The 18164-nt window shown below is 32.6% G+C and overlaps 1 protein-coding gene across 1 annotated transcript in view; it reads right to left on the bottom strand.

The window, feature by feature from the left end:
• LOC112604011 (optomotor-blind protein-like) overlaps nt 1-18164 on the bottom strand; it is a 55532-nt gene that overhangs the window by 4610 nt on the left and 32758 nt on the right. The window contains 2 exon segments of the mRNA XM_025352868.1: nt 7584-7660; nt 9746-9895. Of these exon segments, the coding sequence (XP_025208653.1) occupies nt 7584-7660; nt 9746-9895 (227 nt within the window).

An 18164-nucleotide genomic window follows, 5' to 3' on the forward strand; every position in this document is an offset into this window, starting at 1 on the left:
CTCAATAGCCGATGAAAATATTATTATACACGCGTATAATTATTATTTTTTAACAATATTGTATTCCTCTGTGAGGAATATTTTCAAATGTCCACAACGCCGCGGAGGTTTCCGGGATCGCGGGCAGCGGGGCAAAAGAAAGGGTTTCACCATAAAATGTAATAAATAATAATTATTATTCTATTATTATTATTATCGTTATTATTATTACGTATACACATTGGGCATACATATAAATACTCGTATATACCTAATACACAGACGTAATCGTTTTTATAAGCGGTTGGTATGCGGTAGGTACACACTTATACAGTAGGTATACCTACCGCCTACTGTTATTATACGTATATTATATTGTACAGGTTAAGGTATTGATATCGATGTACGCGGGGAGGTAATAAAATATATATATATCATTACGAACGAATAATACCTATGTTTTACAATGAAATGAATCGTATCCCCCGCGTGGCCGATCGCGACGACAAGAAGCGATAAACCGGACAACGACTCCCGCGTGCAGCAGCAGCTGCAGCGGTGCAATACACGACTGCGCACAAATTTCGTGTGTGCACAGTTCAAAATTTATCATGGACTATATTGTTATGACATATAATTATTATTGGTTTTCATCTCGATTAGTTCACAGTCGTCGCCGTAATAAATACACGATATTATCAAATAAATAAATATAGCATTGATGTGAATCACGTAAACTTACGTATTTCAATCGTGACAAACGAACCGATCACAATTTGTCTGCTTCATAATATGCGTACAATATATTTATCACGTTGACAATTTATCGAGTGTTTCTATTTGATTAAAACTTTTCTAAACATACCTACACCTATTATACTGATTTTAAATTTTATATTTCCTCTGCGTTGAATATAATATTACAATGAGCCCATTATCAATAAATTGTGCATGTAAAATAAATGTTAGGTTCAATAGCAGCAGCTCACCACTATTAATAATACGTTCTGATTAAACAATATAAGACTTTTGCGCTCCGTTTGCACAATAGTTTTTTTATAACAAACTAAGTAACATCTAGCACAATATGATCAATAATACATTAGTTCCTGTTATGGGCGATGTAGATACATATTTGAGTTATAAAATTTTTAAATTTCTTCATTTTCGCGATTCGCATTTTTATTTATTTATTATAAAATCGTTTTTATTTTTATTTGTATGGGACAATGGAATACTATAGATACCTGAGTGCCATATGCATCGCAGGTGTGATTGTTGGGTATTTAAGGTATCTCCCTGTGGTTTGTCCCAAGGTTGGCGCATCGTGCGTTTAAAACGTGTTTGTTTTTATCGCTTAAAACAATTAAAAATCCCGTGTTTATTTCGTCGTTAAAACGAAAAACATGAATTTTGCCAATTCTGATTTGTCACTCCCTTCTCTTACCCTCGTACAAATACAACCACAGACAATCGACCTATAAACGATATTGTAAAAAAAACGATTTATATAGCTGGGTATATAAACGTGAAGGTGAGTAATATATGTAGATGACTATGTGCGTATTATTACGATATAGGTAGATTAAACAATTTTAAAAGCAAAATTTGCTAAATGTATTACGTTTGAAAATAACGTGCGCTGGACGACCACTGAAAGTATAGTAGGAAATAATAATAAATATTATGCACAAAATTTTAATATAAATATAAATATTATTATATACTCAGATCAGTGACTGCAAGGTTTTGTGAGGCCAGAGCATTTGTAATAATTAATAATAATACAACCGAAACAGGTGGGTAGAAACAGACGCGAGTGTTTTTATTTGGCGGACTTTGCGGAGACCATATCGGGCATGGCGACAACTATAAGGAGCGCATTAACCTATTCAACACGTTAGTTAGTCTTTTCGGTTATTCTTATAGTCACGCTTAAACGAATTCAAGTCTTTAACATTATCAAAGACTTGAGAAATGAAAATTGATAGAATCCACGCTGTGCGCTTGATGCACGAGTGTATTACTATGCACTGTACTACTGCAGCTATATAATATTTGGAAATCGCGCCGTTTTGACAGACAATAATAATTTAGTATAGGAAAGTAAAATACAAAAACCCTACAGTAGGCAGCCGGTATAATATTATTAAAAATAATAATAACGTTCGCACGAACCCGAACGAGTGGTAATAATTCAATTATTTAAACGACGTTTTGTCCTTGGCGATTTTACGATTTCTATATACCTATTTCGATATTACATCGTACGTGCACATACTTCAAACGGCAGTGATATCATTTATTCATTTATAATAATATATTACACTACACAGGTAGCTACACAGCTACACTGCTATACAAGTATAACGATAATATTATACGATATATTATTATCATTATACGAGTGTATAGATACCGCGGGTACATACCGACTGCGGTATACATCATCATATCATATGCAGTGCATTATACAAAACAGCCAGTGTGGTCATAATAATAATATGATTTCAACTTATCGGCGTATGTATTAAACGCTCTCGAAGAAATCACATATACCTATAATCGTATAAAATAGTACTTATGATAAATTATTGTTATCGGTGTGTCGAAACCGCGAGTATATAATATGATCTCGCGTATTAAGGTCGAATCGCTTAGCCTTCGCCTAGCTCCTACACAAATATCATTCATAGTTTTAACAATAAACGTTATATACTTTCGTATATTCATCGTAATTGTGTATGTGTATAGGGATGGTGATATTTTTCGAAATTTCGATTCGTCGGATTTTACTTTTCAAACCATCAATGTCTGCAAAAACACGATTTATATAAATTTTCACATGGTCGACCATAATACAGCGCACCGCTGCACTGACGGTTATGAGCTTGTGACCAATAGGAAACAAAACAATCTAGAAAAGAGGGCGATTTACCTTCAACCTTGTTTATAAGCATACCTAAGTAGGTGTACTTCCGTTATCGCACTTGCTAATTCCTAGTTGTTGATACATCATAAATAGCGTGTTTCTATAGTAAAATAAAATATATTATGAAGCCTCTCATTTGGAACGTGCATAACAGATAAGCCATCACTGTGATCATGGAATATTACGATTATTAATTATTACTTTTTTTATTGTTATTATTTCGAGGCGATGGTGACTGCGACAAAACTAATGTTTTCCAACTTTGTTGCATCTGTTTACATTTCAGAGTATGCATTACTGCAATAATTATATATATATAGATATACACAGGTGACTTCCCGTGCACGGTCGAAACGAAGCGTAAAAAAGAAGAAATAATAACAATATAATTCTATTAATAATATAGTTACGGGACTATATTTTTATTGTGCACAGTTTTTCATCGAAGTCGTTTCCGACGCGCAACAGTGACGACATTTCTACTATGACTGGCGATCGCGCGCCCGTGTATAATCTCTTTTTAATGATTTCGGTTTCGGAGTAGTACACAGAATTATCGTGGAAACCATCACCCGGCGCTAGCGGACCGGAGTCCTAACCCGACCGAAAGTCAACTAGGCGCGTTATCTGATATACTTAAGTATATAGATACCATATAAAATATAATAATAAAGACGTATCTATTATATTATATACTTGTGGCATCAGCTGCGGTAGTCGGTGGGGCAATAAAAACTAACTGTTAGGGTTTTTTTTATCTCAATCAAATTAATTTTTAAAATATGTGCAATACTAATATGTTGATGGGTAAACAGTGTTTATATTTAAACACTTTACTGTAGTTTATATAGTTTATAGAAATCAATCGTATACAGCAGTGGCTGGATAAACGACACTAAGTCTGGTCGCGCTGTGAATTCGATATACGTCACTGTAAACGATACACATCTACATTGAATATTCGATTTTACCGTATATACAGTGACTTATTGTAATCATATAAGTGATTCACTATAAGTGCGTTGATTGCTTTAAAAATCCAAACCAACCATTTATACTCAAAGTATAGAGTTCGTGTATATACTCAATACTGTCTATATACCGTCATATAATACTTCAGGTAGCATTGAAAATGAAAAATTATAAACAAAACACATCGGTACTCAAAACTGACAATTGAAATAAAATACAAATACTAACAACTACAACAAAACCAAATTAATTTTAAAGGAACATATATTTAGGTATTTGTCAAAATTGTTTGATACTAAAGTACCACCAAAAATTAAAACCAGTCGGCTCTATGTGCAGACAATATACTCGTATAGCTAGGCGTATAAGAACTACAGCAAATAGATAATTTTGTAACATACCAATGTCTATAGTTAGTTGTACCTACATGATTAAACTACATTTATTTATATAATGTTTATAAGCTTATTTTAGACACAATTTAAATGCAAATAATGACGCATGTTGAAGAATATCGACCTCTGTAGACCTGGTTATATAAAGATAGATAAAACGATAAACAATGTATGAAGTTGAATTTCAAAATGCATATAATATGGGTATATGACACATGGCCCTGCACAGCTCCTGTTCAGAAAACATCCCAAGAGGTTTAAACACGTCGAATGTACGATCCTAATGGACGAACCCATGTACATCTTTAATACAGAGAATACTCATTATAGGGTTAAAAAACGATAACGAAAAGCCTGTGAAACACTTATCGTTTCATCGAGACGTAAGTATAAATGACGACGTCATATTATAGCGACGTTCAACCTTTTAGACCGATGTACAACATTTTGATATAAAATATATTAATGTGGCCTATAATATAACGCCGCGTGGTGCAAGCATTAAAATGTTACTATCAAACAGTATGGTGTTTCTATAGCTTATGGTTTTTTCTGAAGTCTGCGCCGGATAGACGAGCACATGGTCAAATTACATTTTATCCGCCAGTGATTGGATTTTGAGAGTAAAAATGGACCTACATTTTATGCCTATGCCGTGTATTAGCTACAGACGTGTGTACATATTATTTAAGTTAGTACTTAATGTGTAAATATAGATGGTAAAAATATAATTTATGTAGCATTTATATTTATTGTTTAGTTTAGGCGTTGTGTTACGAAATTATAAAATCAGGGATGTTATTTTCGGAATGATAAAATGGTAGATATTATTAATTATTTATAAATTTGTTTATTGCAATGATGATTTGTATAGGTATAATATTTATATTATTCCTCAATCATTATAGAATAGTAGTGACATTAATTATGATAATAGCAAATGATAAATACAAAAAGTAAATTTTCGATCAGAAAATTAAGTAAAATTTGTTAGTTTCTGCAGCAGTATATTAGAATATATGCAGTGTGTTCAGGAAATTGGTACAGTTCAAACCATTTCAAATATCAAATAATAATAATTGAAATACATAACCTAACCTAAACATGACGCCAAATATAACAAAAGCACTTGATGAAATTCAAACTACGAAATTCATCGAATTTTTAAGTATCACAAATATTATTAGTAAATTGTAATTTTAAACCTAACTTAATATAATATACACTCCTATATTATACATGTAATTCATGTAACATACGTAATATTGTACTTTTAAACCTAACACCTAACACAGATAATATAATATGTAATATATAATAGCTAATAACCCTTGCTTTTGAAGGCCTTAATTTAAAAAAAAAAAATAACTGAAAAATCTAATAAAATGTAATATGCACACGGGACACATGCTCGTCAATTGCGAACCGTGGTAAGTGTCGTGCGTTGTCGGAATTAACTATATTGTTATTATTATTGTTATTATTACTCTACATTTATGTGGGAAACAATTCAAGGAAAAAAAAGGAAAGTCAATAACTTCGACAATACTTAGTCGTAGTATTGCCTACAATAACGATCCGAAATGAATGGCACCACACAATGTAGGCATATTACGCACCATACACGATCGTGTGTCTGTCGTTACACAGCTAGAGGCGAAACACGCAATGGTTTTGTTTTTATTTTTTTCAAATATTATTTTCGTCGTTCGTCGAAGAAATTATACCACGCTCGGTTTTGACAGAATTTAATAATTATTGTTGTTGTTATTCAGTACGTAGTAGTGTTATAGTGTTATTATGGCGAACTCGCGATAGAATACACGAGTGTGACGTTATCAAGTAGGTAAATTATGTATGTACATACGATAGTTACAATTGCGGGGTCGATAAAAACGAAAAGAAACGGTCGTGTGCACTTATTACCCATATAACATAATAATATACAAAGTGCCAATGTACCTCGATTATAATAATAAAAATGACAAAAAACCTCTCGCAGACAAAACGCGGCAGGGTTAGATTCGACGGACACGACCAGGCGGGGCTTTTCCGATTTTAACCACCACTGCGCCACTTGCATTGCGAGTGCCGTATATTTGTTACACGCACAAGTCTCAACCAGCTAATGTTCATGTATACACAATTATACACATTTATACTATACTCTACGCCTCAAAGCGAATATACATTTTATATATAAATGTGTGAATGTGTGAATGTGTGTGTGTACCTGGCGTATAGTATAACGCCTATATAATGTACAGGAATAAAGTAAGTGGAATCGCGTGTAAAATTCATCGCGGCGATACCGTGCCCTATAATTTTGTGGCACGACTGGAAACCCGATTCTATAAACATCACACCCGTGCGTAAATTTGCCATAATATAACAACGTGTCAAAATGATAGGTTTTAAGGGGACTGTATTATATTATATACGTAAGTGTGTGTGTATGTGTGTTACTTTTTCTTTTCTTTTGTGACCGGCTCTTTTCCGCCGCTGGTGATTATATATCGAGTAGGAGGTGTCGAAACATAAAAAAAACAATATTAAGCGCGTACGGAGAAAATAACAGTTTCAGTACTTATATATATATATTACTGCGGGTTATATATATATATATATATATATGTAATGGTATGAAACAAAAACGCGACGTTGTACGCGCGAGAAATAATTATCGTTTTTTTTTTTTTTTTTTTTTTAATTTTATTTTTTAACAACAAAATATTTTGCACGGCGGCTCTAATTACCTACACACATTTTTATACTTCTACAGTATCTATGTACCTACTTATTATATCTATATATTCAAATATGCTATATATTTTACAAAATTCAGTAATTGTACAATATACAACATATTTTATACAAATTCCAACTATATTATTGCAGTAAGTACATATACTTTCATATGCATAGAACAAATATTTTAGTATCCTAAAATATTTTAAAATTGGTTTTGTTTACAAAAATTGCATTAATTGGTGTTCTATGTATAAATTCCGTGCACGATTGTTAGCTAGGCTCACCTTTGATAAGTATTAACAAAACTATTGTTTAAATTAAGTATACTTTTTCTACTATAAGAATTCAAAAAATGTCGAGTAATATGAAATATCTAATACTACTTATTTATTTTTAAATGGAATACGATGTGAAATTAGTAGTTTTTTTCTAGTAGATACACGTGTTATTCGTAAATTATAGATTTAATGTAAGAAAAAAATTCATAGTTCAATTATATACCTTATGGTTGAAAATAATTTTAAAAATTATTACATTAAAAATCGACTACTCACCTTTCGAGTTCTCCTAGTCGTGAAGAATCACGGAATCCTTTGGCAAATGGGTTGCTATCGATTTTCAATTTTGTTATCTGTAACGGAAAGAAAAACATTAAAAATCTCTGTTATTATAATAATAATAATGATGATTTCACAATTATTCACGTGTAAGCAATAAGCTCTTGGTACCTAACAATTAGCATTGAAATTGCTCATGGGTCGATAATGCGACTATTAAGATAAAATAGAAATTTTATACGTGAATGAGTATATAAACAGCATGATCACAGGCCACAGCAGTGTTGAGTATCGATCACCACATTATACAACATTATAATATCACAGTTCGTCACTTGTTATACTGTGTGGTAGGAGTGGGATTTGTGGGGAATAAACCTCTAAACTGTACAAAGCTTATATTTATATTATCTAAATAGGTAAAGGTATAAAAAAGTAATTCTATATATTTTATATAACACGTAGGGCCAGTGTTTTTTTTTTATAGTTTTTTCTTAGACTTTAAACGCCGAACGTCGTCCTGCTTATACTGAGATATACGATAATAGTGTATTGGGGAAAATATTAACGTCATATTTAGTTTTACAGGGCCATTTAGTAGTTTGAAATAAATATGTTATGTGTAACGATATTAACGAAAATAAAGATTGTATCAATAAAGACAAAGTTTTCAATTCGTATACTGCATTCACTTAAGTTTTTATATTTCTCGAACAATAATCATGTATGAACAACTAAAAAGTTATGTTAATTTTAATATTAAAAATTGTAATGGCTCATTATGGCTTTCCTGTTAGTTACCAGAGGAAAGTTGGTTATCATTATATATAGGTGTTCAGTATTAACGAGTATTTAAGTATTTTAAAGAAATTCTATGAAAGGAACAAAACTAGTTTGAATGTTTTACTCGCAGTTTTCATATTTCCGTCCGTATACAAGTAATAATAGTAGGTGTAGGTAATATGAAAAAAATTATTCCTCTGTTTAAAACTGAATTTTTTTCATGATTTTAGTAAACAGATAATATATTTGTTGTTTTCAATTGAAATATTTAATCGTTTAGCGCGTGATTTATTACCTACATAGATTTTAATAGAGTTAACATTTATTAGTTATGAGTTACATGACTTTATATTAAGTATATGATTACCGAAGTCATAAAATGTGTAATTAAAATTAAAGCGTAATAAAAAATACAGTTTGTTATAACTTTTTCTACTCTCGGCAAAGTGTGTTAGCAATCCACGAAGCATATAATATATAATACAGCATTACGGTATAATATGTGTAACAATGACGCTACAACTAGCTTCGGGAGGAGGAAGTTCGGGATCGGCATTCATAAAATAACAGAATAAAACGCTGTGACACGGTGGTGGTGATATTACCACGTTTGGAATTTAATTCGCGTGAAGATAATAATATTATTAGCATACAGCGTATAACACACGTAGGTACATGTCGTATATAAGTGCGCGTACCTATATATATATATGTATAATATGTTCATGTCATACAAACGACGCATGACTCGAAAACGACGAGCGCCGGGGGAAATAATTTACGCGCAGAGTGAAAAGGAACCGAGTGGAATAAAAAACGATTTTTGTCAGGTGAACGGCTTCCGCGGTACCCACACCTGTAAAATAATACGAATACCGTGTACACGACCTGTCTACTTATCTGCTGCTGACTGTCAACTAAATCCCCAAAGACCGTGGCGGCGCGCGCGCCGTTGACGACCAGACAGACGTGTACATATTGTCGAAATGTCGAATTATTAGGTACATGACGTGAACCGGTCGGAAATGTCTTATAGGGATATACTTGGATTATATTTTAAACCGGCATCTATGTATATCTATACATCAAACGTTTAAGAAAATATATTAATGTACCATTTTACATTTTTCTATACAATATGCGGTTATCCGTATGTTTTGTTCTTGAATATAAAAAAATTCTCTCCTATACTTTCAAGATATCGCAGCCGCGGTGTATAAAAGGATATTCGAGTGTCTATATATAGTATATATTTTATACCATAGCAACCAGTGCGTATACGTTATATTATGCAGAAGTCAAACGCTACTGCACCATCTTGCGCATAATATTTATATAGGTATATATATACACATAACATGCAGTTTTGTACTTACCAGTTGATTTTGATAAGCCGTGACGGCCGTGAACACGGTTTCTGGGAACACGAAAGACCGGTACTTTTCCGCGTCCAAGTCGGTCACCATGCCCCTCCACTTGACCAGGTGTATCCGGGGCTGATATCTGTGCATCGAGTTCAAAATGATCTGCGGGGATAAAACAAAAATAACGGATCGATATTATGATGTATAGGTATGTACATACAAAATGAAGACGATGACGTACACAATAAATATGTTAAGCGTGAGAATACAATATTATGATGTTACACACACACATACACGTGTAAGTATAGGTCTGCAATTAGAACGCGAGTTATATACATAATTGAACGATTTTATATATATATATATATATATAACAGTGTATTTCAGACGCGACTTTGGATAATGTAGTAACACCGTTCAATCGTTGTGAAACGGGAAGGCTCTCACTCTTCTCTCTCTCTCTCTCTCCGTTTTACCACATCGGTCTGCTGTCTGTCGACTCTGTCGAGCGACATCGCTCGCAGCGCGCCGCAGTACTTCCTTATATATATATATGCATAAATATGTATATGTATATGTATATGAACACTGTGTAGTTTTCAAAGTGAATAAAAAACCGTCTTTAGTGTAATTGATTTCGAGTGCGCAGTGAGATCATGACGTTATAACGTCATTTCCGCCGGCTATATAGACTTGCAGCTACATTATCATTATTATTATGATCATCGAAACTGCTATCTACCGCAGTCTGTCTGTTTCTGTCGAATCTCCGAAGATTCTGTTATACATCACTAAAACATATGATCTACTTGTCTTATTTTATATATTTATACATCTAGAGAGACGACCCCGTGGTTGGTATTATAACTATAAAATAACTTTTACTGTTAGTCGGCTTCGATGAGATGCCCGAACAGGCCGATATTATAATGTTCGATAATAATGTACCTATTTTTATTGATCCGTAATTCCTCTACTACACTACTCAGAACCCATTAAATTTAGCTGTTTCAATTTATGTTTTGACTCCGCGCAAATTCGACTGTGTGTACACACGGCTTGGGGCCTCCCCCAAACTTTCAGTATAGAACATCCATCTATATTTAGTTATAGTTGAATAATTACGTTCGATAGCTAACATTTTTCTTTATGATATCATGTTTGTAACTTAAGAGTAGTCGTCACGAGGACGCTCTTGACGCCACACATAATACTGCGCTAGTATACCACGACAAACGAAAAACTAAAAGGCCCCTACTACTATTTAGCAACTCTACCATTAACGGGACGCGGCAACGTTTTATTAGTGTATATCAACTATTATTTACAAATTACACTGCATAATAATAGTGAAATAATAATATGTAGTAGGTACCTATGTATAATATTATATAGGTAGGTATATCATATACATCGCCGCCGCCGTCATCGTCTAGCCCCCGTCCGTCATCGGTGGTCGTATAATGGATAACTAACCGGCAATTAACCACGTTTTTTATAACTGACACCTTGGGCCGCCGAGATGATGGTATCTATCCCGTTTCTACACCACCGCATGTATTAAACGCGCGGTAAACACTCGGGTCTTCCGTCCGCCACAGCCGCCACCACCACTACGCTACGGGTCCGAGCCATCATAAATTCGAATTGCCTTCGAAAAATTAAATAAAAAAAAAAAAAAAAAAAAACAAAAACAAAATAATAACACGCCGGCCAGCCTTACAATATTACATATTACTATTACTGTTGTTGTTGCTGTTGCAGTACACACCGCCGCAACAACACCATACGGCGGCGGTGGCGGTAATGGGAATAGAAAGAGAGGCAGCACCGTCAATTGTCACTCATAATTCCCGTGTTTACGCCCACTTCCTAATTATCAGGTGTTGGACAAAAGGTTTCTCCGACTCGCCGCGCGACGATAGTAATTATTATAAAACCGGGCCCGGACGCGCGCGCGTCTATTACCTGGAGTGGTGTTCAGTATATAATATACCCACTCCGATGCACATTTATGTATAATATGTGCCGTATGTATGTCTATATGAGGGGGAAGGGTAATGATGACTGCTCCTCACTCGCGAAAACGAGTCGTTTTTATTGTTGTAAAGGTATAATAGTTTTACTTTGCGCGCGAGAATTCTCCCCTCCCCACGACGAAGACGTTATCGACCACGACTGTATATCGTATAACGGCTATATAATAAACGATACGACAATATGGGCGGGTAGTTAAACGCGGAGAAAAAACTTAGGCATATATGGGTATTACCGACACGTCCGGCCAACGCCACTGCCGCTGTAAAAAGATGTATTATTAGATGTTCTTCGTCGGAGATCAAAAAAGCCGCTCTAGCCATCGCTGTAACCAATAAACTTCCAATACTTACGCGCAACTAATATAATATAATAATGTTTTACACGATTCGCACACGCCTTTATAAAAATATTAGAAACGTCGTGAAGAGGCCGTTGGTTAGTTTTTTACTCGAACGATTCTCGTATACAATAACAATATACATAATAGTAATAATAATAACCAGTGGCGTAACAATAGGATGTACAGTGCTCGTAGCAAGATAATCCAGTTCATAAAAAATGTGCATTTCGAACGTATTTTCCAGGCAAAAATAAAAATTACCGTATCAAAATAAAATCATATTATTTTAATTATTAAAATGAACGTTTTTTTTTTATAATATTCACGTAACAACTTAAACATTCAGGCCGAAATAGTCGATGGGTTTGCGACTTTATGTCCATATGATAAAATACTAGTATTAAAGTTGCGCCAATGCCGCCACCAAAAATCACTCGGGATGGGTTGTGGATAGAGGTACGTTGTGATAAAGCTATCGACTTTCTATACCAACTACGTTTTTATTTTATAAGTGTTGTAACATTATAGCAATAGTATAACACAATTCTTGACGATATTCTTTTAGATTTAGGCATAAAAACTTTGTGGGAATATCTGGGATAAACAAATATAACGATTAAACGCAGTACTGTTGTCATTGTACGGTTTCGACCTATCTAATTACCTATTATTGGTACGCAATGTGATGTGTATAGTAAACACGACAATATTATTATGAACGCGGCACGATAATATGAAAACAGCCGTAAACTCAGCATAACGACCGTCGCGTCGTCGTCGTCTTGTGCATACGCAATAAAATTCTTTTCGTCGATCATAAAAATATCATATATAACATTGAACACGTAGGTGTACACCGAGCGTAATAGAGGCAGTTTGGCGGCGACCACCTATTGTAATATTATTTTTATTAGGCACCAAAGTTGCGAGCGTGCATTTTGACAAGCTGTACCTATTATAGATAGTTGTATTAAATTTTTTTGAAATCGTTTCATTTATCGTCCAAAAACATTGTTTACAATCTGTCCTCGGACTTGCAGTGTTATGTATATTTATTATATACATGCTTCTAATCACATAATAATATCATTGTATAAAAATACACGTCGAGTGCGGTGACATGATAGATATATTATAGGATTGCACAGACATGAATAATATAAAATCCACGCGATAGTTTTGGGTTTCCTTCAAAGCTCTTAACAAGGCAAGTTACATTCATTAATTTTCTTTTTACAATGCAAAATAGAATAATCCTTATTATTATTATTATTATTATTATTATTTTGTCACGTGCTTCAGAAAAATTGTAATTAGTAACAACTATTAAAATACGGGTACCTACTTAACTCAGCATCCTAACTTTTAGGTTCCAATCGAAAAATGGCAGGTACATTATATGAGGTTTATTTCTATAACGAGTACGTTGATGCGATGTAGTACTACCAAGACTTGACTGCTGTCGAGTATAATAAAGTTGATAAATGATAATTAACTAACCAGATAATAAGTTGGTAACAAACGAGATTGAAAACGACAAATTGAAATCGCGCGCCGAGACGACCAGCGGCGATGATCGTGGTAGGATACCTTAACCTAGGGCATCAAAATATTATTCCTACTTGAGAAGAAAAAACCGTATAATATTATAATATAATATGACATATACTTATTACAAACATTATTATTGTGGTCTGCTCAGCATCCAGAAGTACCACGTTTAAATAGTAAACAGTGATTTTACGGCTTAAATTTTCCTCGTGCTTTATCGACTGTAAATATTCGTCACGCGTCTGTCGGAGGGAAGTGGTAAATAGTAAGGTTATGTTTTTTTTCGAGTCGTTAAAAGTGAAAAAAAATTAAAATGGAAACGAACGTAGGAAATTTGTCGACTGTCACACGACGACGAGTGTCCGCTGCGGGGGGGCGCGCACGAGCAGCATTCCACAGCGTTTGGACCGCATGCACTCACACCAAGCTCGCGTATACATATCATAAAGGTAGGCACGTCGTGTGTGTGTGTGTGTGTGTGTGTGTGTGTGTGTGTGTGTGTGTGTGTGTGTGTGTGTGTGTGTGTAAGTGTGTATGTGTGTACGGGTAACTGCTGCCGGTGGTGGTCAGACCCGCGAGACGTCGTCGTGTCCGGTGCATTTTTCTTTTTCGTTATTATTTATATATATATATATATTTTTTATTATTATTATTATTTATGTTTTAATGTATAAAAATGTGTATATAACACGCGTACGCACATAAAAATAAACCGTCACTGCTGCCGCTCATAACGATTGCCATATAATATGTATACCTATACATATATCGTATGTGTGCTCGCAATAGCTTTCACACTGTCACATACATACATACACACGAATATTTCGGCTAACGATTATCCAATTAACATGACAAAAGATTTATATATATTTTTATTGTACACACATACATAATACACATACACACTGTTTATGCATGAGCGTCAACCAGCTCCGGTCGTCGTATCGTCTGCGCTCGCGAGCCTGCAGCAGCTCCGATCCCCTACCGCGGCGCAGTGCATAGCTCAAGTCCTCGAATCGTCGTCGTCGTTTTAGGTGCAGTGCACAAAGAAATTGAGTCTTTAAAAACGTTCGCGCATGCCGCCTTTTTAACCGTTAAATCATCGGGCAATTTAACTCTCGTGCGGAGCCTGGTCGTAATATAAATAATAATAATACCTATATAATAATGTGCAAGCGTATTGTGTGTATATATAGTGGGATAACGATGATCCAGCTTATCCTATTTACCTACATCCTATACAAGCATAATAAGTAATAATATACCACACATAAATATGAAGCGTAATAATATTATAATATATTAACACCGCACCAACACACCACATATATAATACCTGTATTAACGAAATAATGACAGCGATAAGAGTTTTATTTTATGCACGCCTCTTATTTTTTATGATTTTGAATATATAGAGGATGGTGTTATCATAAATCGAATTTATTTATTACTCAGTTGTGATTAATATATTTTAAAAACGTATCTGCAATATGTGATGTATAGTATGTAATATGTATGTATCATCACATTTTTTACCTCCTTTCGCCGTGAATAGACCACTCAGTAATTTTTACCATATAAATATATTAGATATTATAAAAAACAAAAAACTATTTAAATTTTTATTGGCATATTAAATTCGAGTATTTTTATATAGGTTTTTTTTGCTTATTGGAAATATTACTCGTATGTCATAATATCACTAAGAACTATCCCGGATTACTGTTTTACTCGTATAATTCTAAAGTAATACTTGTTGAATTTATTTAAATTTTGGTTCAAAGAGTATATCGTGATATTATACTAATATGCTTAATATGTATAAGTCATAAATGAAGTGTTTGCTCTCGTGTTAAAGATGCCAATTTGTTTTGAATCAATTTGTAATTACAGTGATAAATACGTTGTTAGTTCAGCTGTCAGAATATACATTACAAACGCAGATATAGTACAGAAATGTATGTTATATAACTATATAAACGTAACTTTATATAGATCAATGTAAGCCAATGGAACATGCATTAGTCAATATTGTATAATATATACAATACGTGTAAATGTAAAATAATAATAATCTTAATGTATATGATCGAATAAGAGAGAGATAGTATTTTTGGACTTTAGAGTAAAAGTTTATGCAAATAGTACAAAAAAATAATATTAATAAAGTTTATAATATGGACTAAATATCTATAATTTCAGCTGCTATTAATGGATGTCATCATATACGTTCATACTCATACATGTTGTGCCGCAATTTTGTTTTGAAATTAAAAGTGTTCTATATTATATAATTATATCATCGATTTGTGTAGCCGTCGTGATAAAAATGTAGTTAGTGTATAATTAGGTATGAGCATTAAGTACACTATATTGTCTATTATTATAGTAATGTACTTATTGGAATATAATATATTACGAAGCGACCTGCACGTCATGCTCGAACACGTGGTGTGCGTCGTATTTAATTATCTATATTATACAGACTGTATACTTATATAGTTCATAATGAAATAATATACCAAACCTAATACCTATAAGTGTATTCGCTGTATGAGTATCATTTATATAGATAGTCAATTAAGGTTTTGGCGATAATTCGGAGATTAATATTTTTAAATGCTCTAAGACTGGACGACGAGAAGCCACGAACGTACCAGTGAAAAATAATATCACGTTGTCAAAATGTGTAATCCGAACCTGCGACGACCGAGACCTTAAAAATATATAATCGGTATAACACTCAAACGCGTCGCACGTATGGCCCACCACCGTCGGTAAATGAAAACTATTATTACGAAATAATAACATTATGAATTATGATATAGACACACGCGCGTGGGTCGGATAAAAGTAGATATATATATATATATATATAAATTTAATAATAATTATATTTTGAGTTTATTTTTTTCTAATACGAATTCGCCTTGTGTATAATACATGGTGTTTAGAAGCGATTAATACAAACTTGGTCGATTAAATATATATATGCCCGTTTATATAAATCTAACTTATGGTTTCCGATAATTATTACAACGTCATTTTTTTTATGTACCTACTCTAAGATTAATAAGATTATCGAAAAAAAATATATAATAATAACTAACAATAATGATAATGACAAAAAAAACAGTGAAAATGGTATAAGCCCTCGTCTTGAATAGTAGTGAAAAAATAACAAATAATATCAAACATATGTGTTTGCTTAAATCTTACGTAAGGTTTCCAATAATTATCGAGACGTTATTATTATTATTTTTTTTTAATGTATTTGTGGGTTCATAAGATTAACTTAAAAAAAAATAATAGTAATAATAATAATAATTACAAAATCATGAAAATAAACCCTAACATTGTTGTGAAAAAATAATATGTACCTATATAAACATAAATATTAGTAGGTATTCAAAGGCCTACTATTGTATTACCGTACAATTTACACCGCAGACGGACTTTATTTTTTATAGACCAGCTAAACTGGCATCCCGGTGAAATAAGAATTCCGGAATTTTGTAATAGTTTTATTCTTACTAATTTTTTATATACGTAAAATATGTATTTATTATTGTATTTGGGTGCTGAAATGTTGACAACAAATTATTACATACATAATTATGTATATATACATTTATGTGTTTTTAATTTAATAATATTGATGTAAAATAAAAATCCATTAACTAAACAATCGAATTTTAATGAATCACATGATTCTATAGTTCATAATAATTCTATATGACGGAATAATTTATTTTTAATATTTTTTACTACGCAACATGTAAATGTTACCAGTATATAAAATAGAAACTAACATAGGTTTATAATTTTTGTTATCATGTGCAAGAAATTAAATGAATATTACTGTCAAATCTCCCAGGTATAATGTTTATACGAGTAGCTGCTTTTCAATAATTGGTTGTACTAAAATTATATTTTATTTATTTTTGAAAAATCTAAATATGTTTGATACATTAGCTATGTATTTTATATCTATACCTGTACAGTTATTTAGAAAACTTGTATGAATTATTTTTAAAAAAATGACAATATTTTTTTTAATGCATAATTTTATTTTTACATTTATTCATTACTTTTTAAATTATATTTGTTGCGACTCGTAATATTTTATAATTTTTTGTTAAAATTAAAAATTCCTAAAAACAAGTTTCCTAAAAACTTTATCACATATTGGTAGTTGTGTAGGAAGTGACATTATAAAACCGACAAAGTAAAATAATGGAGGTATGCAGGTCCGAATATTATAATAATTTATTTTATTTCAACTATTCTTGTATGATTAAAAAAATAATAATAATATTGTTTACAACTTTACTTATATATAATTTATTAAGCGGTAATAAAATAAAAACATCTATAGGGTCTTATTCAGAATTTATCTATAAGTATACAAAATTTGTAACTAATTAATGTGAAATCTAGTTTATTTAAATATATATATTTCTTTATAATGTGGCTTGTAAAATACTCAATATA

Source organism: Melanaphis sacchari, unplaced genomic scaffold (assembly GCF_002803265.2).
Source record: "Melanaphis sacchari strain LSU unplaced genomic scaffold, SCAv2.0 Contig117_pilon_pilon, whole genome shotgun sequence".
NCBI classification, from domain to species: domain Eukaryota; kingdom Metazoa; phylum Arthropoda; class Insecta; order Hemiptera; family Aphididae; genus Melanaphis; species Melanaphis sacchari.